The sequence below is a fragment of the Bos indicus x Bos taurus genome, chromosome 18, assembly GCF_003369695.1.
Source record: "Bos indicus x Bos taurus breed Angus x Brahman F1 hybrid chromosome 18, Bos_hybrid_MaternalHap_v2.0, whole genome shotgun sequence".
Classification (NCBI taxonomy): domain Eukaryota; kingdom Metazoa; phylum Chordata; class Mammalia; order Artiodactyla; family Bovidae; genus Bos; species Bos indicus x Bos taurus.
Window position 1 is genome coordinate 12,594,060 of NC_040093.1, and position 26,443 is coordinate 12,620,502.

At 52.7% G+C, this 26,443-nt stretch overlaps 1 protein-coding gene across 6 annotated transcripts; it reads left to right on the top strand.

Moving 5' to 3' along the window:
- The first annotated feature begins 805 nt into the window (after positions 1-805).
- On the top strand, positions 806-25,749 carry EML2 (EMAP like 2). 6 transcript variants are annotated; one of them, XM_027515448.1, is made up of 22 exons: positions 806-1,134; positions 3,763-3,981; positions 4,074-4,197; positions 4,379-4,486; positions 6,576-6,604; positions 6,824-6,953; positions 10,963-11,112; positions 11,855-11,924; positions 12,040-12,150; positions 13,400-13,495; positions 14,397-14,531; positions 15,302-15,401; positions 16,168-16,322; positions 16,645-16,770; positions 19,164-19,295; positions 21,664-21,731; positions 22,001-22,089; positions 22,323-22,420; positions 22,981-23,068; positions 23,509-23,604; positions 24,902-25,032; positions 25,334-25,749. In XM_027515448.1, the coding sequence occupies exons 1-22, from the start codon at positions 939-941 to the stop codon at positions 25,457-25,459; spliced, it is 2,577 nt and encodes an 858-aa protein (XP_027371249.1). In that variant the 5' UTR covers positions 806-938; the 3' UTR covers positions 25,460-25,749. The 6 variants fall into 6 exon arrangements, 5 of the variants coding, with proteins under 5 accessions (XP_027371249.1, XP_027371248.1, XP_027371250.1 ...); XM_027515447.1 differs by having other exon boundaries at positions 807-1,134; positions 6,821-6,953; XM_027515449.1 differs by lacking the exon at positions 806-1,134 and adding an exon at positions 2,877-2,901.
- The last annotated feature ends 694 nt before the right edge of the window (positions 25,750-26,443 follow it).

Here is a 26,443-nt window from a genome sequence, read left to right on the forward strand (position 1 = left end):
TGGGTCATTTCTAGGGGCTGACTTTCAATAAGGACTCGGAGAAAGTGGTTCAGTATTCTTTAAATCCATTGTCAGGTTTTCTTCCCTTTTCTCTCCCCACAACTTCGGAGCCAGCTCCGACTGACACCGCCAGTCGTCCAAGCATCACAACTAGGCCTTTGTCAAAACCTGGACTGGATAATAAGGTGGGAGGTGAAGCCTGTGGGGGAGGAGCTAAGGGCCGGGGCTGGCCAATAGGAAAGTGGAAGGAAAGGTGAGGGAGGGACTAACCGACTTAGGGTAGAGGGGGCTCTAAACTTCAAGGGCGGAGCCAATCCTATCGGTTGGCTGGGTCTAGATGCTCAGGAGGCGGTGCCAAAAGCTCTGGGGGCGGGAATAGAACTTTAGCTCCCCCCACGGGGTTGGGGGGGGTGGGTGGAGCTAAGAGCCTTGAGGGCTGGTGTAGATAGAATAAACAAGAGCTCGAAGAAATGAGCTAGAATAAGAGTTCCAGGGCGGAGCTTGTGGGTATCTGGGCGGATTTGAGGCTCCAGGATTTGGTCTTGCAAGGAGGCTTCTCGAAAACCCAGGAAAAGATTAGGAAGATCTGGGGGATGTGGGAGTGTCTTCTTCTACCCTACCTTTCTCTAAAAGCCGGGGGCTATGCTTCGGGCTGAAAAGCAGAGAAGGCCCTGCCCCTTCCAATCCTTTTGCATCCCTATTGGTGGAGGGGGCCTGCGCGACAGGCTCTCATTGGTCCTGAACAGGCGAGGAGGGGGTCTAGAGAGAATATGCGCCTGTTGTGGGCGGTACCAGACAGTACCGAGAGGGATCTCGGCTCAACCAATCCCGGCCCGAGGATTGTGTTGGGGGGCCTGGCAGGGGGTGTCCCGACCCCCTCCCCCTTTCTGGGCATCCTGGGGGATGACCCCGGTGCCAGGCCCGGCGTCGGCCGCCTGATGCCGGGCGGGCCGAGCCGGGGATGCTGGAACGAAGGGCGTTGCTATGGCAACGGGAGGCAGGGCCTGGGGGGGGGAGACTGGGCCCGAGCTGGGACCGGGGGGGCCGGCGGTGGATGTGGCGGGGCGATGGCGGAGCGCGGCCCGGCCTTCTGCGGCCTCTACGACACGTCCTCGCTGCTTCAATATTGCAACGGTGAGACCCCTCCTCAGTTCCGACCCTGGCCCCGCCCAGGGCAGGACCTATCTCCTTCTACCCCAACCTCCTTCCAAGTCCCCATCCTCGCCCCTAGCTGAAGATTCTTCTTTCTCCCCTAGCAGGACCCTGACCCCAGAGCAAGGTGCCTGATCCCCAAAGCCCTGATCCCAGTCCCCTACCTTCTTCGACCCTCCCCTTTTTCCCCAGGTGGCTGAACCGAGAGAAGAGAGCAGAGCCTTTAGGATCTTGGGGTTGAAGGAGGGAAGGCCTGGAGGTGTGGAACTCTGCTCTCTCCATCCCCTCTCAATCCTCCGGGACCCTCTCCCTTCTCCTCAGCAGAGGGACCGATTGAGGGAGAGTGGAATTGGGTGTTGGCTTGTGGGCTGGGTGTGGGACCAGGCAGGATGACCAGAGGACTTTGCCTCCACTCTACCCCCCAAGTCCTCAGGCCCCACCCCTCCCGCCCATTAGGATTCATCCCTTCTCCCTAGACAAATGGGTATGAAAAAGAAAGGCCACTGTGGGTGTCAGACCCAGATGAGGGGAGCTGGAGGCAGAGGGGAGAAGTGGGAAATGGGGGCTGGCCTCTTGGCAAAAGAGCTGAAGGTGGGGGATGAACCGGCAGGAGGGGACAGAGGACTTGAGTCATGGTAGGTGAGGGGTGGGTGGGTAGGTCAAGGCCTCAGAATAAGCTGGCTCCCTGGATGGGGGTTGCAGGGGCAAGGTAACAGTTCCTCCACTTCACTCTGAGGCCCTGAGAAGGAACTCCCTTTTGGAGGCTTACCTCTGGGCATACACCCCAGTGTCAGGGACCAGAATGCTCATTTTTGTCCTTCTCAGCCCCTCTGAGAGGCAGGCTGACAGGGTGCCTAAGCCTGGGTCAAATACCTGTTCCGGGGCTGAAAGGTTGTGTGTCTGTGTACAAGTAACTTCATCTCTCTGGGCTTCAATCCCCATCTATCTCCTTGCCTCCTAAAATGGGTACAATACTAGAGCTACTAAAGTTGCTGGGACATTGGGTACCATGTACTCAGTCACTTCAGTCATGTCCAACTCTTTGCGACCCCGTGGACCATAGCCCACCAGGCTCCTCTGTCCATGGGATTTTCCCAGCAAGAATACTGGAGTGGGTTGCCATGCCCTCCTCCAGTGTGGGTACCATAATAACATTTAATTATATTCTGGATTTATTGAGCACATACCAGAGCCAGGTGAGATGCTAAGTGTTTTGCACGTGTAAGCTCTCTATGACAAATCTCATTTTTGGGGGTAGTATTATTAATGGTAAGTAAGAGGGGTCTTGGCACAAGGAGGTGATCAGGCCCTCCTACACCTCCTCTATTGGCTGTTTGACCTTCGGTGATCTCTGTACTCTCCCCCATCCTCCGTTTTTAGTTTCCTCTTTTGCAAAACGCAATGCCAACAGGCCCCTGAGATTCCCTTTCTTATGAGTTCCGAGTCCTGACAGCTCTCTCCCTCAGACCTAACCCCCACCTTCCAATGCAGGTCCAGGCACCCGACCAGAGTGGCGCTGGGTGGGGGGCAGGGCAGGCGAGGCCAGGCAAGCGATTGGGCCGCAAGGGGTGGGGGAGGGAGGGGAGGGACCGATGGCTGCACTGCGGAGCCCAGCGGACGGGCGGGGCATCCTATGGACGGGGGATAGCAGGTGCTACTTCCAAGCCCCGTTCCTGTTAAGGCTACCACCTTGACTTCCACCGAACTGGGAGCCAGGGCCTCCTTGGTTCTTGCCAGCAATGAGTCTGGGTATGAGTGGTCTGGGACGAAAGGGGGAGGGGGGACCACTTTGGTACTCTGCCCCTCCCACTTTGGGAAAATGAGGACCGCGGGAGATGCAGGAGGAATTATTTGGCTGCATCTAGAGAAGAGAGGGAGAGCCGAGTCAGGGGCATGGGAGTGAAGAAGCTACATTTTAAAAGAGGATCAGAGGAGAGACGCTTGGGTCGGGGAAGTTAGTTTGGGTGTCAGATCCCTTGCGCGAATCTCGGGTCTTCGAGTAGCTGCCTGCAACTCCCAAACTTGCCGCCAGGGGCCGCAGAAAGCCTGTCCTTGCAGTAGGCTCTGGGGTCGAACCCCTCGGTGACGAGAGAAAGCAGAGAGGGACCAGGCACAGACCTTTTTGGCTTGGAAAGTCTTAGAAACAGACAGGGAATGTTAGTACCCGCGATAAAAAATCTCGGTATTCGTCAGAGGATATTGGGGATCAATTCTAGAATGTTGGTGTCGTTCGGAAAAAGTTGATGTCATCCTTAAGATGTTGATATCACTTATAGGTATTTAGCATCTTAGTCATAGAATCTTAAAACCAGAGTCGAGAGGCTCTTGATTTGTAGACTCTTTCTTAGAAGGTTAGCGAGGAAGGGACTTCCCTAAGGTCACGCCTCCAGGGCGCTGAGGCAGAGAGGAGTGTGCGGGCAAGGGTTGAGAGCCGTGGGGATTTCCTTCCCCTCTTCTTGGCCCACATCCAGGCGTTCCAGCCCCAGGTCGCGGGAGATGAAGGGGCGTGGCTGGCCCGGGACTTAGCCCCGGGCAGGTGGGAGGGACACTTCCCCTTGGGCGTTGGAGCTCCTGGGTGGCCCTCGCAGCCAGCGATCTCTTGCCTTCCAGATGACAATTTGTCGGGCACGAGCGGGATGGAGGTGGACGACCGCGTGTCGGCGCTGGAGCAGCGGCTTCAGCTGCAAGAAGATGAGCTGGCGGTCTTAAAGGCGGCGCTGGCTGACGCGCTGCGTCGCCTGCGGGCATGCGAAGAGCAAGGCGCAGCGCTGCGCGCGCGGGGCACCCCCAAGGGCCGGGCTCCTCCTCGCCTAGGCACCACTGCCTCCGGTATCTTCACTAGACTAGAGGGGTGAGGTGGTAGGGGCTGGGGCCTGTACTTCAAACTCATCCTCTTCTGTCCTCTAACTCCATCTATCTAGTGTGTCAGCTCCTGAAAGGTCTTCCCACCAGGACGCCCCTCAATGGCTCGGGACCTCCGCGGCGCGTGGGCGGCTATGCCACGTCTCCATCCTCCCCCAAAAAGGAGGCGACCTCTGGGCGCAGGTGAGGCGCGGAAGTCGGGATCCCCAGCCTCTTCCAAGACCTCGGAGGCTGTTTATATGAAAAGGGATGGACTCGGGTGTCTGAACATCAGCAGGGGAATGTCCTGTAAAGTTCTCGCCCGCCTCCGGCACTCGCCTGCTGGCTTCGCAGGTTCTGACCCTAACTGTGTGCTCTCTATTAGCAGTGCCCGGCGCTACTTGTCACCAGAGCGCCTCGCCTCGGTGCGCCGCGAGGATCCCCGCAGCCGCACCACATCCTCTAGCAGCAACTGCAGCGCCAAAAAGGAAGGGTAAGTGTCCAAAGCGGGGTCGTACCGCAAAGGGTGGGACCAAAACCTCAGTTAGGCTTGGAAAACGATGGGGAGATTAGGGTGATGCCCCAGGCCACGAGGTAGTAACCTAAAGCATGATCATCTAGTTCAGAAAGCGGAAACGGTGCAGGAGGATCGGAGGGACCAATCTTGAGACAGAGTGGTAATAGTGAAAGGCACGAGAAGGCGGAGCCAACATTGAGGGGCGTGGTCAAAGCTTTAGAGGCTGGACTAGCGCGTAGGAGGCGTGGATGGTCAGAGTCTCTCGGAAGAGCCCGAGTAGAAGTTAGGGAGGATCCAGGATTGTGGGCGTGGCTACTAAGGTAAAGGCAGAGTCCGCATTTAGTCTCGGGGAGGCAGCCAGGTCAGGGCTCTAAGAGGAGTTTCTGCAGGAAATGGGGTAGTCAGAGGAACCGGCGTGAAAGGAATTTGAGGGCTTGGCCAGAGGGTAAACTGGGCAGAATCAGAACCTGGGGTGAGGGCAACGGGCTGAGATCATGTGCAGTAGTGTCCGGTGCAAGAAACTGGGAGGAGGGGAGCCTGGGCGCTGCCAGGTGGAAATGGGCGCGGTTTGAATTTGAAGGTTAGGTGTGGTCATAGGAGGAGAAGGGGACGACAGATGAGATGGTTAGATGGCATCACTGACTCAATGAACATAAGTTTGAGCAAGCTCCGGGAATTGTGATGGACAGGGAAGCCTGGCGTGCTGCAGCCCACGGGTCGCAAAGAGTCGGAAACGACTGTGCGACTGAATTGAACTGTGGTCATAGGTGGACGTGGACAGACCCCAGTAGGTCTGCAGGGACTGAGGGTGAATGTTATCTTGGTCTGCTTGCTTGACCAGACCTGAAGACGATAGGAGTTTCCATGGGGAGCTGTCGACTCAGGGATAGGTTCAGGAGAGGTGAGACTATCAGAATGTTGGGCGAGGTCAAGTTCCCAGAGGCCGGGCCAGACTGAATGTCTGGGCGGTGAAAAAACCTGCGTGTGGAGTCCCATGCGGCGGGCGAGGTCAAGGCTGGGGGGTGGGGTGGACTAAGGCTGGACCGGAGTCAAAAACCCACACATTTCACCCCACTGAAATAATAGCAAACACGTACACAGAGCTATGTGCCAGGTACTACACAAGGCACTTTACATGAATTAACCAACTGAAGCCTCACAATCGCCTGAGAGGTTTATTATCCCCAAGTGAAAAGTGAAGAAACCGAGGCAGAGGTTTGGCAAATTGTTCACAACACTGGGAACTGGCAGAGCTTGGGTTGGAACTCAGGCAGACACGTCCTCTAGTCTGTGTTCTCAAAAAACACTCTCCCTCCCCCGACAAAAGAGCCTGGTGTCAGGACCTCACAGCCCCGGAACACGAACCTCCGGCTGCGGGGTCTTCCGTGGAGGGCGGGGCAGGGCGCGGCGGCGCGGGCGCCTCCCAGGGCCGGAAGCGGCGGAGCTGGGCCCGGCTCCACCCCCGGCCCCGAAGCGCCGCCAGCCGCCGCCATGAGTAGCTTTGGACCTGGGTGAGACCCTCTTGCACATACCCCACTCCTTCTTGCACTAGCAGGACCCAGGTCTCCCCTTTCTCCGGGGACCCAGACCCGCGGGCATCACCTCTTTCCGTCAGCAAAAAGGAGTGTAGAGACACGCCCCTTCCCTTAAACCCTCACCTCTTCCCTTTCAGTTAGAAGTTTGGGGCGCTGTGGGACTGGGGGTGGAGAGCGTTGGGAGAACTGTGCTGACTTAGGAGGGAGGGGTACCTTGTGACTCCCCGCTTCCAGGATCGCGTCCCTGCCACTTCGTGCTGTGTGATCTTCGGCGATCACTGCCTCTCTGGGCCTGTGTCTTAGGCTCTGCAAGATCAACCGAGCAAAGCACACGGCCTGCAGAGAGGCAGCGCTCAGCTCCTTACTCGCCCCCAACCCCCCCCCCCCCCCCCCCCGCCCCATTACTTACCAAAGACCTCGGGAGAGCCGTGGGGTGGGGGAAGTGGTTTCTTCCATTTTCTGACTTGCCTGCTAATTAGGGCTTTCTTTTCTTTCTTTTTTTCCCCTCCTTCTTTATCCTTTCCTGACAGCAAAACCAAAGAAGTTATCTTCAGCATGGGTAAGTAGGGAGAATGGGAGGGCCTCGCTGGGGTGAGAGGCCAATGCTGGAGGTCAGGAAACCTCTTTGACCTCATCCCCACCCCACACCCCTTCCCTTTTTTACTTAAAAAACATTTAAAAAGTGAAAAAAAAATAAAAAGTGAAGTCAGAAGGGGAGAGGTTACGGGGTTGCGGACTGGTGTCAGCACCTGACCTCTGGGGATATGCATCCTAGCAGAGGAGGGCTCGGTGAAAATGTTCCTGAGGGGCCGCCCTGTACCCATGCTGATCCCGGAGGAGCTGGTCCCCACCTACAGCCTGGACACACGCTCTGAGCTGCCTTCGCACCGATTCAAGTTGGACTGGGTGTATCCTTTTACTTTAATCCCTTCCTCCCGCTCCCCCCACCCCCCACCTCCCCAATCCGGAAGGGAAGCCCTTCCGTGGGACTGCAGCTAGAGGGAGGGTCTTTGTACCGAAAGTGGGACTTCTCAGGCATCTGTGACTTAAGGGATCAGGAAGAGCTTGGAGTCTGCAGGGAGCAGAGGGAGGCAGATTAGCTCACGTGACTTTTATGATTCATTAGAGCAGCAAACATTTGCTGAGTGCCCTCCATCTATCAGATTCTCTTCTACACACAGGCTAGGTTCCCTGAGCTCCCTTCTAAAGTGGGGGAGACTGAGGCCAGTGAGTCAACAAATAAGATAATTTCAGCTAAGTAATAAATGCTGGTCATACAGTAACCTAAGCTCAAGTAAGAGGAGTAACTGGGTTTCTCTGAGGAGGGGGCATTTGAGCTGAGAATTGAACATTTAGGGGCCAGCCATCTCTGGTGGCTCAGATGGTAAAGAATCTGCCTGCAGCGCAGGAGACCTGAGTTTGATCCCTGGGTCGGGAAGATCCCCAGGAATGGTTACCCACTCAAGTATTCTTGCCTGGAGAATTCCATGGACAGAGGAGCCGTGTGGGCTGTAGTCCATGGGGTCACAGAGTCAGACACAACTAAGTGAGTAACAGTTTCACTTCACTTTCATAGGAAGAACAGAAGGCACGGCAGGTCCAAGGGCTCTGTGGCCAGAGTGAGTTTGGTGAATGTGAGAAATGAAAGAAGTTGGCATTGGTTAAGAACTCTGTCTTTGGAGCCTGGCAGAAATAGGGTGAAATGCCAGCCCAGCCTCTGGCTGGCTTTGTGACCCTGGATGAATCACCTTGCCATTCTGTGCCTGATTAGCCTCCTCTGAAAAGTGGGTGTCATGATCTCGGATTCATAAGACTGTGAAACAATGTGCTTATAATATGTGCCAGATAAACAGAGATTGATCAAAATAATGACTAATCACTGTTGAGCACGTACTGACCATGCCACATGGCACGTGGGATCTTCGTTCCCTGACCAGGGATTGAACACACATTCCCTGCATTGGACATGTGGAGTCTTAACCACTTGACTGCCAGGGAAGTCCCTATTGAGCGCTTATTGTATGCTAGGCACTGTTCGAAGAAGGCAATGGCACCCCACTCTAGTACTCTTGCCTGGAAAATCCCATGGATGGAGAAGCCTGGTAGGCTGCAGTCCATGGGGTCGAGAAGAGTTGGACACGACTGCGCGACTTCACTTTCACGCATTGGAGAAGGAAATGGCAACCCACTCCAATGTTCTTGCCTGGAGAATCCCAGGGACGGGGGAGCCTAGCGGACTGCCATCTATGGGGTCGCACAGTCGAACACCACTGAAGTGACTTAGCAGCAGCAGCAGGCACTGTTCAGTTCTTTCAATATAAATACATCGAATAATATGATCCTTCTCTTTTGTAGGGTTCAGAATATATTTTTACAGCCAGTGTTCTACAAGAGCCCTCTAAGGCCTGCAGATTGGGAATGATTACCCTTACTTTCCAGATGAGAAAACTGAGGCCACGAGAGGGGTCCCAGCCCTGTCCTAGGGAGTCAGAGCAGAACTGAGGCCAGAACTCTGACTCTGAGCCCTAAGCTTTTTCCAAAACACAAACTGAGGTTTGGGGTTAGTATCCTGGGGATCCACTCCCTGTCCTCTCTTGGCCTTGCTGTTTTCTCTGGAAGAGGCAGGAATAGTTGGAGCCTGGAACCTCTTTAAGGCAGCTGGAAATATTCACAGGAATTGAAGAATACCATGCTGTCATGCCAGGCTTGGCTTGATAAGTGAGCATCAGGAGAAAAGCAGCTGAGACAACAAAAGTCCATGTGGGCCTCATTCCCCAGCCCTAAAATGGCTGCAGGGTGAAGCAGTTTCTATGGGGTCGGGATAGGCATATTGACATCCATTCAGATGTTTCGCAAACATTCTGGGACTAAGGACTGGAGTCCAGCAGTCCCCAAATTAGTACAACCTGCATTCCTGGGCTTATAATCCAGTGTGGGGACAGAATCCATGAAAATGACAACTTAGAGCGGACAACTTAGATGGGGGAACCCAGAGAGGGCAGCCGACCCAGCCTGGGCATCAGGGAAGGCTTCCTGGAGGAGGAGTTACAGAAGAGAACAAAACAGCCCAGTTTTGGCTGCCGTGCAGTTGACAGTCTCATCAAGGACTGGGTGCAGTTACCACATTGATCAGATGAGTAGGATGAGTCCAGCAGATGAAGTGAGACTGAGGCCTGCTCTGAGGATGTGACAGCTGAGAAAGGTGGCAGGTAGCGTGTAGTAGGCAAAGGGAACAGTTAGTGCCAAGACCCGGGTGATGGTCATGATTGTGGTGTTTTGGGGAAATCCAGTGTCAGAGGGCAGAAGCTGAGACTAGGGGAGGGCAAACGAGGCCAGCAAGAGGAGCTTGGACTTTCTCTTAGGGGAACAGGGGAGCCACAGAAAGTTCTGAACAGAAGAGGGGTCACACTCCTTCAACAAATATTGAACTCATATGTCCACTGTGTACCAGGACCTCATCTGGGCACAGGGGGTACATCAGTAAACAGAAAAGACAGAGGCCATGCCCTCCTGGAGCAGGCACTCTAGTTGGGGAGACAGAATAATTCAAACAGATGGACTTCCCTGGTGGTCCACTGGTTAAGACTCTGTGCTTCTAATGCAAGGGGCGCAAGTTACATCCCTGGTTGGGGAATTGCCGTGGGATGTGGCAAAAACAAGAACACAAATGGAACATGTGGGATGCTGATGAATGTACTGCAGGAAAATTAATAGGGAAGGCGGATGGGGGCATTGAGGTGCATAGGTTTTCTTTATTTTTTAAGTTTTTTTTTTTTTTTTGACGTGGACCATTTTTTTTTTAAGTCTTTATTGAATTTGTTACAATATTACTTTTGTTTTATATTTTGGTTATTTGGACCTCAGGCATGTGGGATCTTAGCTCCCTGACCAGGGATCAAACCTGAACCCCCTGCATTGGAAGGGGAAGTCTTAACCACTAGCTTGCCAAGAAGTCTTGAGTTTGCAGCGTTTTTTTGGTCATGCTACGAGACTTGTAGGATCTTAGTTCCCCAAACAGGGATTGAACCTGGGCCCCGGAAGCAAAAGTGCTGACTCCTAACCACTAACCCGTCAGGGAATTCCGGTTTGCAGTTTTAAATATCTCAGAACTATTTGGGAGAGGCTGAGAAGGCCTCTCTAAGGAGCTGAGTAGAGAGCCTGAGCAGGGGACACATGTAAAGTGACTTAGTGATAATAGGTTTTAACAGGATCCCTCTGGGGAAGAAGAGTAGACAGATTACTTTCCTGTGGCTGCTCTTAACAAATGCCCACAAACTTAGTGGCTTAAAACAACAGAAAAATCTCACAGTTCTGGAGACCAGAAATCCCCAATCAAGGTGTCAGCAGGGCCATGGTCCCTCTGGAGGTTCTGGGGGACTTCTTCCCTGGCTGCTAGCTTTTGGTGGTTGCTAACAAGCCTTTCGGTTCTTCCATCACTCCAGTCTTACACTGCCTTATCCCACCCAGTGTCAGTGTCTCTTTGTTCTCTGGCTCTTACAAGGACATTTGTTACTGGAATTAGACGGCCCAGCCAGATAATCCAGGATGATCTCATCTCGAGATCCTTAATTACATCTGCAAAGACTCCTTCTCCAAGTAAGGTCACATTCTCAGTTTCCAGGTGGTAATATTTTGGTGGACACTTTTTTTTCCTTCATTATTTGGCTGGGCGGCATGTGGGACGTTAGTTCCCTCACCAGGGATTGAACCCGCGTCCCCTGCATCGGAAGGTCAGAGTCTTAACCACTGGACTTCCAAGGAAGTCCTACAGTAGACATATTTGCGGGGGCTGTTATTCAACCTCCTACACAGTAAGAGTGGAAACAGGAAAACCTATCTCCCATGACCTTCATCTGGGAGTCAACCAACAGCTACGATGCAGAAGACACTCCTTAACCGGCCGCGGGGCATCTCTAGCTATGGTTACCGTGGCCGAGACTGCAGAGCCAACCTTTACCTGCTGCCCACGGGGGAGATAGTGTACTTCGTGGCCTCCGTGGCCGTTCTGTACAGTGTGGAGGAGCAGAGGCAGCGGCATTACCTGGGACACAACGATGACATCAAGTGGTGAGGCCAGGGCGGAGGATGCCAAATATCTCCCGCACAGGGCATCAAGGGGGAGGCGGGGGGCCAGGTCTTCACTTGGCCTGAATTCAGGCAGAATTCAGGGGGAAAAACATCGTGGATTAACTATCAGTACTTCAGATGTCGGTGAATTCACTCCGATACCTGGATTTTTCACTTCTTTTGAAAACTTCAAGCAGGCACACCAGACACAGTGTGTTGGAATCCCGTGGTGGCAGCCACCCTTTCGATGGGTGTGTTCTCTTGGCCATTTGTGGTTCAGGCTTGAGCCCTGTGGGCCCCTGAGTTAGAGACCAGAGGTCTGAGTCTTGCTTCTGAGCCAGGGTACCCAGAGAGTGTTCCCTAATTGTTACTGAAGAATTAAATCAATGTTCATTGACTAACTCAGGGGTCCCCAACCTCCAGGATCTAATCCCTGATGATCTGAGATGGATCTGATGTAATAATAATAGAAATAAAGTGCACAACACCTGTAGTGCGCTTGAATTATCCCCAAACCATCTCCCTCTTCCCCATCTGAAGAATCATTTTCTTCCACGAAACTGGTCTCTGGGGCCAAAAACATTGGGGACTGTTGGATTAAAAATAACTCATTGAACCAACCCGTGGAATGAATAATCAGGCATCATAACTGTGGCTGCTGCTGGAGGGGTTCTGGGCTGCTGTCATCCCTGCCCCCCCGCCTCACTCCCTGAGTCCCCTCCACCTGCGCTTCTCTCCTCAGCCTGGCTGTCCACCCTGATATGGTCACCATCGCCACTGGACAGGTGGCGGGCACCACTAAGGAGGGGAAGGTAACAGAGTGGAGGGGGCAGGACCTGGAGGCTGGGATGGAGTTGTGGGTGCGGGGTTGGGGTGGGGGTGAGGGAGTCAGGCCCCCCAGGTAACTGGCCTCTCTCCTTCCTGCAGCCGCTGCCGCCCCACGTGCGCATCTGGGACTCGGTTTCCCTCTCCACCTTACACGTGCTGGGCCTGGGGGTGTTTGACAGAGCTGTGTGCTGTGTGGGCTTTTCCAAATCTGTAAGTCCTGTGCAAGCCTGGCCCTGGGCCCTCTCCTGCCCCTTGTTCCCCTTTGAGTTGGAGGCCACGCCTTCATCGTGACATCACAGGTGCTGGACACGCCCCCGGCCAAACTCCCGGCCCTTCTGACCTTCCAGGCTGGGTGCCCACAGTTGCAGCCTCACCGGCCTGCTCTGGTGGCTCAACTGTAAAGAATTCGCTGGCCTATGTGGGTAGACGTGGGTTTGATCCCTGAGTCAGGAAGGTCCCCTGGAGGGGGAGATGGTCAACCTGCCCCACTATTCTTGCCTGCAAAAGCCCATGGGCCGAGGGGCCTGCAGGCTACAGTCTATGGGGTCGCAAGAGTCAGACGCAGCTTAGCAACTAACAACAGTAAAACAACATGTCTGCCCCCAGACAGACTTCTCAATGATCCTTTGTAGATCAGGTAATGCTTTTTGCATTGTTTTTCACACCACCTTTCATTCTGGAAGGATCCTTATCTGTAGGCATTTAAAGCCCTGTGTCTAGCGCAGCCCTGCTCCTAGTACCATCCGGAACATGGGTGTTGGCAGATATGTATGGGGGTGGTAAGCACAGAAATCAAAGAGTAAGGCTTTAGGGATTTGTAGAGCAATTTGACATTCCCACAGCATCCAAGTGCGTGATTGGTGGTTTTTTCCTAAAATCATATTTTACATTTTTATCGCATTTCACCAAAGCAGTGGCTGCAGCGAATCAGGAAATAAAAAACAACTGGTCCTCCCACCTACCTACAGGTTTTCTGAGACCTTTGGAGAAATAAAGCAATTTTTTGCCAGCGTCTGGGAGAAAGAAAAACTCTGCAAAATCAAAACTAACCTATGCCTAACTAAAGATATAAAACAGCAACATTGTCCCAACTTTATAGTTGTTTAACTTCATAGTCATACAAGTCATTACAGATAAAGAGGCAGGTTAGATGTTCTTAGTAAGAATTCCTGAGGGCGTGCTGGTTGCAGAGAAATTATAGCTGAGGGGAAATTAGATGAATTTCTTAGGGACTAGTCATTTCAAAAGGAAAACTATAAACAGCCTTTAAAATGTGTGTGGCCCTGGATGGAGAGTGTATTTTAATGTGTTCCATATGCCTTGGGCCAGGGCCTTCGAAAATCTTTAAACAGGCCTGAGTGGCTAATGCGCCAGTGGGCAAGGTATTGGTGTTGGGGGCGGGGAGGGAGGGTAGACCCAGAGCTGTCTGCCCCTTCCCCATCCTCTCTCCTCTTCCTAGAATGGGGGCAACCTCCTGTGTGCAGTAGATGAATCCAACGATCACGTGCTCTCCGTGTGGGACTGGGCCAAGGAGACCAAGGTGGTGGATGTCAAGGTGAAGTAACCCCCTTTTTTTTTTCAATCCTCATTCCTTGGGGTCCCTCTCTGGTGGCCAGATCTCAGTGTTCATGAGTCCAGAGTCAGACTCACCTCCAAGTCCTGGCTTTTCCATTTGCTAGCAGTGTGACTTCAGGCAAGTGGCTTGCCTTCTCGGTGCTTCAGTTCCCTCATCTGTAAAATGGGAGTTATGGTAGCATCTCCCCTGTAGGGAAAATTTGGCTTTGATGTTGGGATATGGGGTGGGCAGACCAGGCCAAACAGGAGGATCAGTACAAGGTGGCTGCTGTTTCAGTTGCCCTGCGATGTCTAAGATAGACCTTGACTTGCATCTCTGGCTGGTGGCCTGTTTTACAGATGAGGAACCTGAGGCAGAGGGCAGAGGGGAGAGCTACTTGCCCAAGGTCACATGCTCATTCTGGGCTGGGGGCAAGAGACCTGGAATGGAGGGCCCATGGTTTGGGGAAGGAGAAGTAGTTGAGAGCCTGGGCTCCCAGTGACTTGATTCCAGACGGAGTCTGGCTGTGTGTCCTTAGGCAAGTGACTTCCCCTCTCTGAGCTTCACTTTGTCATCTGTAATGGGAGGTACTAATGAGCTTTACCTCACAGGGTGCTGTGGGGTTAAATGAGTTGATGGATGTAAAGGGCTTGGCACGGAGCTTGGTGCAAAGTAAAGGCTCTCCACGTGTCTGCCATTAGATTGGTGAAGAAGGCAATAAAGCTTCACTGACTGGCCCTGCTTCCTGTGCTTTAGCTTGCCTGTATAGGAGAGATACAGGCAAGTCAGTTGTGCAGTACACAACCCACATGGCTGTATTCAGGGCAGTCCTTCCTGAGATGGATGTGGTGGTCCTGGTGGCTTTGAGGTCCTCATTCTGAATCTCCTCCACCCCTTAAAGTGCTCCAATGAGGCCGTGCTCGTGGCTACCTTCCACCCCACGGATCCCACCGTGCTCATCACCTGTGGGAAATCCCACGTTTACTTTTGGAACCTGGAGGGGGGCAGCCTGAGCAAGCGGCAGGGCCTCTTTGAGGTGAGTGCCAGGGGTCCCGGGACTGGCTGGCCCTGAGGGAGGCTGGCAGGGACACCCCAGAAGAGGCTGGAATGTGTAGGGATGCTGAGATATTGCCTGCTGGGGCCTCAGTTCCCTTATTCATACCAGGGGATGGTCCTCCTCAACTCTTTCAAGTTGTGAGGATTCAATGGGATGACGAGTACAGCAGCTCCTAGCAGATAGTGGATGCTGGGTAAATGGGTTGCTGTGGTTGTTGATACTCTGGATAAATAGAGAGGTTGGAGCCTGGTGACCGGGAGAGAGAGAAAAACAGCAGGAACCAGAGGCCCACCTTTGGTGAGAGTTGGGTCTTCCACCCCAACAGAGGAGGCCCTGAGAATACCAGACTCAGATGGAGGTGAAATGGAGATATTGAGAAGAAGGTGGGGCAGGGCAGGGAAAGGGACCTAGGGGCAGACAGGGGTTGTGGGGGAGGGAAGGAGAGGGAGAGGGGTGGGGCAGAGAGGGGAAGACAGCAGGGGAAACTGAGGACAGAGACTGGGACAGAAGTCAAGATGAGAGGAGGGAGGAAGGGAATCTGGGGTGGAGAAGGGAGACAGTGGGGTCAGAAACTCTAGGCGACGTGACACTCCGCGGGTGTGCACTGGAGACAAGGATGCTCCTCACAGGGCCGCACCTAGAAGCAGGGAGGACATCCCCTGGACCGTGGTCCTGGCTGGTGGGTGAGCTCGGGGAGGCCACCCGGCTTCAGTGACCCTCTGACACCATCCCCTTCTCCCCCACCTTAGAAATACGAGAAACCGAAGTACGTGCTGTGTGTGACCTTTTTGGAGGGTGGCGATGTGGTCACCGGAGACTCTGGGGGGAACCTCTATGTCTGGGGCAAAGGTCAGTGTTACCCCACCGTTTGGTCCCCAACCCAGTCCTCCCTGACTCCCTTTGGCTGTGCCTTCCTTCCTCAGACCCTGCTGGAATGTATGATGTGCGTGCGTGCGTGCTAAGTCGCTTCAGTCGTGTCCAACTCTGTGCGACCCAATAGGCTGTAGCCTGCCAGGCTCCTCTGTCCATGGGATTCTCCAGGCAAGAATACTAGAGTGGGTTGCCATGCCCTCCTCCAAGGAATCTTCCCAACCCAGGGATCCAGTCCACTTATCCTACGTCTCCTGCACTGGCAGGCAAGGTTCTAGCACCACCTGGGAAGCCCTGGGTATGATACAACAGGTTAAATCCTTACTTGACCAAGTCTAATGCCTCCATCAAGGTTCAGCTCTATCCCCACCTGCATGAAATCTTCACGTATTCCCTTCCCTGGTCCTCTGCAAACCCCATGGTAGTGATCAAGTTTGAACTGTAAATGAATGGATTAACCCAGGTTAGATGGATGGAAAGATGGTTTGTTCCAAAGGAATGAATGAATAAGGCAGTGAATGAATGTAGGGGATGTCCTACTCAGTGAATAGAAGAATGAGTAAATGAATACACTATCTTTCCAGATGGCTTATTAATGGATGGTAGGGTGGTTGGGTAGATGGGAAGGTAGGTAGAAGAAGAGGTGAGTGAATGGCTGGATGTGGGAGTGAGAGTTTGAGGTGTTTTCTGGGGTCAGTGTGGGGCAGCTTCTGCATGCTGACCCCTGCCCCTGGCCACCCTGCAGGAGGGAACCGAATCACACAGGCAGTGCTGGGTGCCCACGATGGCGGCGTGTTTGGGCTCTGCGCCCTGCGGGACGGGACGCTGGTGTCCGGAGGGGGCCGCGATCGGCGGGTTGTCCTCTGGGGTTCTGACTACAGCAAGCTGCAGGAGGTGGAGGTGAGGAGGGGGAGAGGCTCATACAAGGGTGAGGGGATCTCCCATCACCCCCCCAGGGCTCCTAACACTAGACCCTGTTCTCCCAGCCTGTCTCCCCCATCCCCACCCTGCCCTCACGTCTGTTGTTGCTGTTCAGTCCCTAAGTTGCGTCCGACTCTTTGTGACCCCATGGACTGCAGCATGCCAGGCCTCTCTGTCCGTCACTATCTCCTGGAGTTACCCAAGTTCATGTCCATTGAATCGTTGGTGCTATCCAGCCATCTCACCCCCCACCTCTACATGTGTCCTAAACTCATCTGCCCACCCCTCCCCCCACACCCAGGTCCCTGAGGACTTCGGCCCCGTGCGCACCGTGGCAGAGGGCCGGGGAGACACGCTGTACGTGGGGACCACCCGCAACTCCATCCTGCAGGGCTCTGTCCACACCGGCTTCTCGCTGCTGGTCCAGGTGAGCATCTCTTCTGCACCTGCCCCGCTCCGTCTCTACACGCCTCTCTTCTCTCCTCTGCACCATTCACTTCTCTCTTACTACTCCCATTTCTCCTCACCTCTCTGCCCCATTCCTTATCCTCTGGCCTAGTTAACACCTCTTACCTTCCTTTTACCTGCTTGTGACCTATAACCCCACCCCTGCCCTAGAATTCCTGCCCCAGAACACCCCATGGCCCAGCAGTGGGTTAACTGGTTGCACGGCAGGGGCTTCCCAGGACCTTGCTCCAGCTATACTGCCCCCTGCTGGTCAGGGCGGTGTACTGTTTCTGTAAGTACCCTGGCAGGTTGTCCCACCTGCCACACACCTTGCATGTCTCGGGCTCCAGGGCTCTAGGAATGTCCTCTGGAGTCTGCTCAGACGCCCACACCTCCCTCCTGGTAGGCCACAACCCTACCCCACATCCAGTTTAAAGAGCCCACCTACCAAGTGATGGTCTAGAAGGATGGCTTAGCATATGAATTCTGGGGAGTGACTGCCTGGGAGTGAAAGAACCCTGTCGCTCACTCGCTGTGTGATATGAGGCCAATGAGTAACTTCTCTGTGCCTTTATGCAATGAGAGAGTAACACAACTGATCTCACAGGGTTTTATAAGGATTCCGTGAGTCCATTCATATACAGCATTTTGAATGATGCCTGGCACAGAGTAAGTGCTCAAAGAATCTTGGCCAAAACTGCTCCTTGCTGGGACTGCCCTAGTGGTCCAGTGGTTAAGACTCTCACCTTCCATTGTAGAGGGCATGGACAGGTTCGATCCCTGGTCTGGGAACTAAGATCCCCCATGCTGCATGGCATGGCCAAAAAGAGAAAAACAAAAATTGTTCCTTATTCAGTGGTTTTCCCCTTCCTTCATTCCCAACATGCATTTTCCCTCTTACAAGGTGGCTGAGATCCATGCAACTGAGTTTAGATTCCCCCTTCTGGCTCTTAGGGGCTTTCCCAGTGGCCCAGTAGTAAAGAATCTGCCTGCATCACAGGAGACATGGGTTCAATTCCTGGTTCAGGAAGATAGATCCTCTGGAGAAGGAAATGACAACCCACTCCAGTATTCTTGCCTCGGAAATCCCATGGACAGAGGAGCCTGGCAGTCTAGAGTCCATGGGGTCAAAAAGAGCTGGACATGACTGAGTGACTGAACACACACACATGTGTGTGAAGAAGATGAAGAAAAACAAGGGCTAGAGGGATTTCTTAGGTGTCCCAAGGCCAGAATGGACCTTGTTGCCGCTAAGTCACTTCAGTCGTGTCCGACTCTGTGCGACCCCATAGACGGCAGCCCACCAGGCTCCCCTGTCCCTGGGATTCTCCAGGCAAGAACACTGGAGTGGGTTGCCATTTCCTTCTCCAATGCATGAAAGTGAAAAGTGAAAGTGAAGTCGTTCAGTCGTGTCCGACTCTTAGCAACCCCATGGACTGCAGCCCACCAGGCTCCTCCGTCCATGGGATTTTCCAGGCAAGAGTACTGGAGTGGGGTAGACCCCTAATAATAGCATCACTGTTCTACAATATTAATTATACATATTTTTAATTTTTTTATTCTTTTGGCCACACTGGGCCACTTGTGGGATCTTAATTCCCCAACCAGGGATTGAACCTGTGCCCTTGAGCAGTGAAAGCAGAGTCCTAACCACTGGACCACCAGGGAATTCCCAAGTTATATATGATTAGTGTATTACTAGAATTGTATTATTTAGCATTAATCATTATGCTGCTATCAATAATTATAGTTCTGTTGATTATCATAGTTAATTATTTTAATAATATATTAATAGGATATGTTATTATTACTAATAATAGTCAGCCACTTTCATTTGATGAGCACTTTGTACCAGCCTCATATATCTTCCATGTATTTGCACTTTCCATCCACAATTTGAGTAAGCAGAATGCCACGAGACACATACAGTGATTGGACCCATTTTACAGAAGATGAAACCAAGCCTTCAAGGAGAAGTCACCTGCGCAGGTGACTGCCGTAGTCAATAAGTGAGATGTGGTCAGACTTACCAGGCTGAGTACCCTCCATGGTTTCTCGCAGCCTTCTGGGCACCGTCTGACTCCTAAGATCTAGCTCCTACGCACCACGTCTCTTGCTTCTCATTGTGCAAACTGGAAAGCAGAGGTCTGAGGGGAGGGGGCACATTTGCCTGGAGCCCCCCCACTGGGGCAGGGATCTGCCCAATCATTGCCTCCTTCAGATACCCTGGGCAAAGCGTCGTCCCTGGGTCACCTGTGGGGAGAGTGTGTTGCTGAGGCTAGTCCAGCACTTCTTTCTGGCATCAGAGGTGGGGGATGCGGAGGAAAGATCTGGATCGGTGGTCTCCATGCTGTAATCTGTCCTTCCTGCCAGGGCCACATGGAAGAGCTGTGGGGCCTGGCCACGCACCCTAGCCGGGCACAGTTCGTGACATGCGGGCAGGATAAGCTGGTGCACCTGTGGAGTGTGGAGTCCCACCAGCCCCTGTGGAGTAGGACCATCGAGGTAAGGGGCTGGGGGACTTGATATACCGTTCTAACAGGACCACCTGTCTCAATGTGTCAGGGATCAATCAGGAACCACACCCAGTGTCTTTCAGCAGAAGGAGATTTAATGCAGGGAATTGGGTGCTTACAAACTCGCTTGGGAGGGCTGGGGGGAGTGAATTCTTGACTGGAAGGAAGCCTAGAACAACACCCCAGACCTGACGTGCCTGAGGAGCTGCTGCCTCTTCCATAGTCAGGAAGGTGGGGAGTCAGGAACCACTGGGTTCAAGAAAATGCTGTCCTCATAACTGTGATCCAGAAATCAGGATGCTGTGGTCACTCAAGTGTTGGCTCTAGAGCTACACTGTCTAGTACATGTGGCTATTCAAACTTAAATCAACTTTAAATTTAAGAGTGAAAGGTTCAGTTTCTCCTTTGCACTAACTACATTCCAAATATGTGACTGCATGCGTGTGTACAGGCTCAGTTGCTCAGTCGTGTCCAACTCCCCTGTCCATGGAATTCTTCAGCCAAGAATACTGGAGTGGGTTGCCATTTCCTTCTCCAGGGTATCTTCTCGACCTAGGGATCGAACCTGCATCTCCTGTGTCTCCTGCATTGCAGGCAGATTCTTTACCTGCTGAGCCAAAACATGTGGCTAGTTGCTACCAAATTGGCAAGTGCAGATACAGAACATCTCCATCATTGTAGAAAGTTCTGTTGCACTGTCTTGCTAGATCTAGAGTGACTCAATTCTGGCTATATTTGCACTGACCAAATCAGATCCTCGGTGCCCTTGCCTTTCAAGGCTAGTGACTGCTCACCTGCACAGCAAATGTTTTCACAACCTAACTGATCAGCGGAAGTGGCAGAGTGGGGCCTCTACTTTGTGTCTTCCAGAGCCCACGGTAGTGTAACTGATTGTTGGACACATCACAGCTGACCCTAGCCGCATGGGCTTCTGGGCAATGTAGTTTCTAAGCTCCCCTGCCTGTGCAGTATGGGAGAGTAGAAAGTCAGTTGTCATAGTCTTCACACCACCTTTTGAGGTTTTGTTCTAGGCATCCAGGGTTACCTGTGATCCTGGAACACCTGATGGCCTTTCAACTTCTGGGAGTCAGGGATGGTGTGTCCTAGAAATTACTGGGGCCATATGTAATAATCCTCACCTTGGCTGCTAACTGAACGCCTACTATATGCCAGGTTCCATGTTCAGCACAGCAGTTCTGTAGCCAGGGCATCAGAACCACCTGCGATGTCAGAAACACAGAATCGAATCGTGAGCTCCAAGCACAGGAAGTCTGATTCAAGAAGTCTGAGTTTGGTCCCAGATTCTGCCGATTGTAACAAGCTCCCTTAGGTTACTCTGATTCAGGCAGTCTTCCTACCATTCTTGAAACTGCCTTAGCACTTTACCCACATCATCTTTTTTTTTCCCTAACTTAAAATGTTTAACTTTGTATTGGGGTATAGCCAGTTAACAATGTTGTGGTAGATTCAGGTGAACAGTGAAGGGACTCAGCCATACGTATCCATGTATCCAATCTCCCCCAAACCTAGCTCCCATCCAGGCTGGCAGATAACATCATCTTTTTAACTGCTTCCGCCCCCAACCTCCACAAGGCAGTAGGAATGATGGATCCTCACTTGGAAACAGGCCCAGAAAGGTAAAATCACTTGCCCATCAACAAGTGTAATTACGATCATAGCTGACCTTTATTGAGTGCTTCCTGTGGGCCATCTTGCTTACCATTCTCAGGGCTTTACACCTTGCCTATAACAGTCCTGGGAAGTGTGTGTGCTTATGTTCTCCATTTGAGACAACCAAGGCCAAGGTGGAGAAACCTATTTGATGTCACATCACTAGGAAGTATCAGAGCCACTGTTTGAACCCAGGTCTGATTCTTCTGTTGCCTGTAAATCAACCAAATCCCCCCCATACCCACACCCCAATTAAATATTTTTTTGCTGGAGATTAGATAAAGATGCGGGGAAACAGGCACTCAGACACACCTGGTGATACGCTGATAAATTTTATAGCAAGCAGATTGACACGATGTATCAAAAGTCTTAGAAACGTGGACAGTCTTGATCCCAGCAATCTCATGTCTAGAAAAGTCCCTAAGGAGATCATCTTGGGTGAATAAAAGTGTGGGAATTTAGAACAGGAGTGATAAAGGATCCAGAGTCCACAGTGAGGAGGAATGTTTTCTGTTCGAGCCAACATGTTAAAGGGCAGGAGAGTGTTTTCTGAGTGTCTGCGGCAGGGGGTTACCAGAGGGCAGCAGAGGGAAGTGAGAGCCCTTAGGCAGGCTCCGAGGCCGGGAAGGTGGGCCAGATGGATGGGGACCCCAGCTTCCAGCCCCGGTTCTTCTCTCCCTCCTCAGGATCCTGCCCGCTCTGCCGGCTTCCACCCCAGTGGCTCTGTCCTGGCCATCGGCACAGTGACTGGCAGGTAACACTGACGGGCATTTGGGGTGGGCTTCTGTGCTCCCCCCAGGAACTATCCCTTGATCCCCCCCTCCTTCCCTACTGCCCCAAAGCCTACAGAGAACGATAATTAGGTCCCAAGTGGTTGCCAGGACTTGATCTCCCATCATTCTTCTTTGAGAGTCCGCTTTCTCCCACATCTTAATGCGGTCCCTCCCTCAAAGCCCCAGATTGCCACCCCTCTCTCCCAGATCAGCTCACCCCTCCTCCCCCCACCACGCCTTCTCCTTAAAGATGGCTGCTGCTGGACACGGAGACCCATGACCTGGTGGCCATCCATACCGATGGGAATGAACAGATCTCAGTGGTCAGCTTCTCTCCGGGTAAGGAACGCGACTGGGGACGCTGGAGAGGCAGGGCCCGGGAACCGAAAAGCTGATTTACAGGCAGGAGGAAGGGTTGGAGCCTGTGTGGCGCTGGCCTAGGGGTGGGGCCAGGACTGTGGTAGGGATGGAGCTCGGGACTACTGAGTTGTCTGGGATAGTGGGGGGGCTGAATCTGAGAGAGGAGGGGTAGAACCTGGGTGCTTCCTCATAGCCCCCTCCCCCTCCCCCAGACGGGGCGTACCTGGCCGTGGGCTCCCACGACAACTTGGTGTACGTGTACACGGTGGACCAAGGCGGCCGCAAGGTCAGCCGCCTGGGCAAGTGCTCGGTGAGTGGGCCGTGGCCCCCAGCCCGCGCCGCCACCCCGTTCGGGGGGTGCAGGATTAACCAGTTTTCTACCTCAAGGGAGCACAGCTTCAACACTCAACTGACTGCCCTGATTACGTCTAGGAGTCTTAGCCGGGCACACACGCATTTACCCTCTCCTGTGTTTTAAGCCCGCCCTTTGTGTAGCCCCGCCCCTCACATTCTAAGCCCGCCCCTTCGTGTAGCCCCGCCCCTCACATTCTAAACACACCCTCTGTGTTATAGCCCAGCCCCTTGCATTCAAAGCCCGCCCCCTCTGTGTCTAGCTCGGCCCACTTGTTCTAAACTCTCCTGTGTTCGAAGCCCTCTTTGTCTAGCCCTGCCCATCACGGTCTGCCCCTGCCCCCCTGCCCATCACGGTCTGCCCCTGCCCGTGGTAGTCTGGCCCCACACTCCAAAGGCTTGTGTATCCTTCCTCTAGACCCCTTGTGTTTTCACCCTACCTCTGTATTTAGCCTTCCCCCCATCCTGGGCGGATCCTGCCCTCTCCAGCTCTAACCCCACCTCTTCCCTCCCCCGCAGGGCCATTCCAGTTTTATCACCCACCTGGATTGGGCCCAGGACAGCAGCTGCTTTGTCACCAACTCTGGGGACTACGAGATTCTGTACTGTGAGTTCGCTGAAACCCAAAGGCACGCCTCCCTCAGCCTCTCTACAGCGCATGTGTGATTTGCATAGCCTTCCCCAGGTTCTGGCAGAAAAGCCAGGGCATTCAAGTCCCTCACCTCTGGCTGGTGTATTCAGGGGCTGATCTGTTGGGCTGGTCTCCTGACTTCTGGTTTCCTCCTTGGTGGACCCAGCTTTTAACCAATTCCTCCCCTCCCTGGTTGGATGGGTTAGGTACAGGTTTCTATGCAGATACCCTTGCTCTGGCCTTGGGGTAGAGCATCACCATCCAGGATCTAGTCCCCTCAGCCAGTCTGAAGACTTAGAATAAGCCCTGGGACCTTAACCTCCTGTCTCGGACCTCAGTGTCCACTGTCTGTGAAATGGGTGTGTTGTCACTAGTTCTTTATGCTCTGAACATCTCTCCTCTGTTTTCTGCCCCAGGGGATTCATCTACCTGTAAGCAGATCACTACTGCCGAAACTGTGAGGAACGTGGAATGGGCCACGGCTACTTGTGTCTTAGGGTTTGGGGTGTTTGGTAAGTTGTGGAATGGACAGAGTCTTGCTGAGGACAGGAGTTCTGAGAAATATCCCTGACTGGTGGTTTTTGCGGCCTCTTATTACCAGGCTGGGAAACTCATTCCTTTACCCATGTGAGCAGCCATGTTTGTGTCAGAGGAAAGAGGAGGGTGAGATGACTGCTCAGGTCCCTTGGAGCTGTAACGAAATGAGAACAAATGAGGGGTGGCGCCTGGCCCAGAGAGATTTGCACGGCCTGTGTCCCAGTCATGAGTTCATTCAGGCATTAATGTACTCAACACATACTCCCTGAGCACCTGTCTGCACAGCTGGGCAGTGCCGAGACCCAGTGGTGACCACAACAGCCCTGGCCTTGCCATCGTGGGTCTCACAATCCAGTGGACAAGACAAACCTGTCCCCAGACAACCCAGAATAGATCAGGTGGAGGCAAGGAACTCCAGAGAGGACATCTGGCCCCAGTCTAGGAGGGAGTCAGGGAGGACTTCCTGGAGGAAGAGACATCCAAACTGGGCCCTGCAGGATGAGGAGTTACATTCCAGTGTGGTGAAGAAGGAAAGCAGTCTCTAGGCAAAGGGAATAATACTATTACTACTAAGTCGCTTCAGTCGTGTCCGACTCTGTGCGACCCCACAGACGGCAGCGCACCAGGCTCCACCGTCCCTGGGATTCTCCAGGCAAGAATACTGGAGTGGGTTGACATTTCCTTCTCCAGTGAATGAAAGTGAAAAGTGAAAGTGAAGTTGCTCAGTCGTGTCCGACTCTTCGAGACCCCATGGACTGCAGCCTACCAGGCTCCTCTGTCCATGGGATTTTCCAGGCAAGAGTACTGGAGTGGGTTGCCATTGCCGTCTCCAATAGCCATGTGGAAAAGTGCAGAGGTGACAAAGCTTGCTATTTGGAGAAATGCAAAAAGGCAGGATGGCTAAATCATTTCAGAGTTCAAGGGAAGCACTGGTGAGGGGAGCACAGAAGGGTTTTTGTTTTGTTTTGGCCACGTTGTGTGGCTTATGGAATCTTTGTTCCCCAACCAGGGCTTGAACTCAGGCCCTTGGCAGTGACAGCATGGAGTCCTAACCACTGGATCACCAGGGAATTCCCCATGAGAAGGTTTTGAATGATGGAAGATAGGGTCAGATACATATTTCCAAAAGATTATTCCAACTCTCATCCCTGGCTAGAGACAGGCTAGATGAGAGGAAGGCAGGGAGGCTGCAGCTGGGGCCTGCTTGCCTTGGGGTTTCCTGGCCCCAACTGACATCTTACCATCACCACCCACCCCCAATCTTGTCCACAGGGATCTGGTCCGAGGGAGCAGATGGTACTGACATCAATGCTGTGGCCCGCTCCCATGATGGGAAGTTGCTGGCTTCAGCTGATGACTTTGGCAAAGTCCACCTGTTCAGCTACCCCTGCTGTCAGCCTCGAGTGAGTCCCTGTGGGGGCTGGCAGGGTGGAGGTACCAAGCAACCCTTTGCGGATCTCAGTTTCCCATCTATACAAAGAGGGCAGTGACTTGATCCCAAGGGCCTTTCTTAACTTGAAACTTGATAAATTTCTGAGTCTGTCGTGCTAAAGCTCTGAGCACCTGCATTATGAAATCTTTGGTTCTTTTATCCTGTTAACTCAAGAAATATTCATTGAGTACCTACTATATGCCTGGGCACAGGGAATACAGCAGTGAACAAGACAGGTGACCTCCTTTTCTTTCCTTCTTTCCCTATCACAGGCCCTCAGCCACAAATATGGTGGACACAGCAGCCATGTGACAAATGTGGCCTTCTTGTGGGATGACAGTATGGCCCTGACCACGGGGGGCAAGGACACCAGCGTGCTGCAGTGGCGGGTGGTCTGAACTGAGGAGGGTGGGGTTCCCAGGAACATGGGGCCCAGGTAGAGTCAGGTGGTGAGGGTGCAATTCTATTTTCGGGAGATGTCTATTGCCGAGTAGAGTAATATATACCCAGAGTATGTCTATAGCAAAGGGGGTTATGGGGGTGGGTGGGTGGACTGACAGAAGTCTCTATTTATCGGGGTGGGAAGAGGGGTCACATTGATTTGGGGGAGCCATTAGAGTGTTTGGTTCAGAGTGTTTTTTAAGTTTATTATTTTATATCATCCAGAAATAAAAACATGTGCACTGAGGTGGAGTGTCAGGGTCTGTGTATGGGAGTATCCATAGATTGAGTGTGTCTATAAGTATATGTGTATGTGTGCATGTATTACAGTGTTTGTGATGAGAGACCATTATTGGGTCTTAATTGGTCTTTTTTTTTTTTTTTTTTTAATTGGTCTTTAAGCTTGACAGAAACCAAGCTAGCTCTAACTTAGGCCAAAGGAGTACTCAGTTGGCCAACATACCCAAACAAGGAAAGGCAGTTGTCCCCTCTGGCTTTCAGGGCCCATGAAACAAGGGTTTGAGGGCAATCAAGGTATTCCATACCTTCTCTGATCTTCTGCAAGTCAGCATTTTTCTCTGGGAACAGCAGTCTCCACGCAACAGAAGGATGGCACCCAACAGCTTGAACCCCAAGCCCAGAAATCCCAGAGAAGGGCTATGATTGGGCCATCTGCAAATCAATCAACTTGGACTGTTGGTTGGTCTACTGTGATTGGTTAGTTCCACTTAGGTGCTGACCAGTCCTGGACCAATGATTGTGGCCAGAAGATGGAATCATTAAAAACATGGAAGCCTCACTTGAACCATAGGGTTGAAATAAGGCAAGGAAAGTTTTTAGAGAAGTGGACTGATGACACTATAGATATCTGGTGGATGAGGTGTGAGCGTTCTGCATTACAAGAGACAGAAACCTAATTTCATCCAGCAGAAACAGTAAGA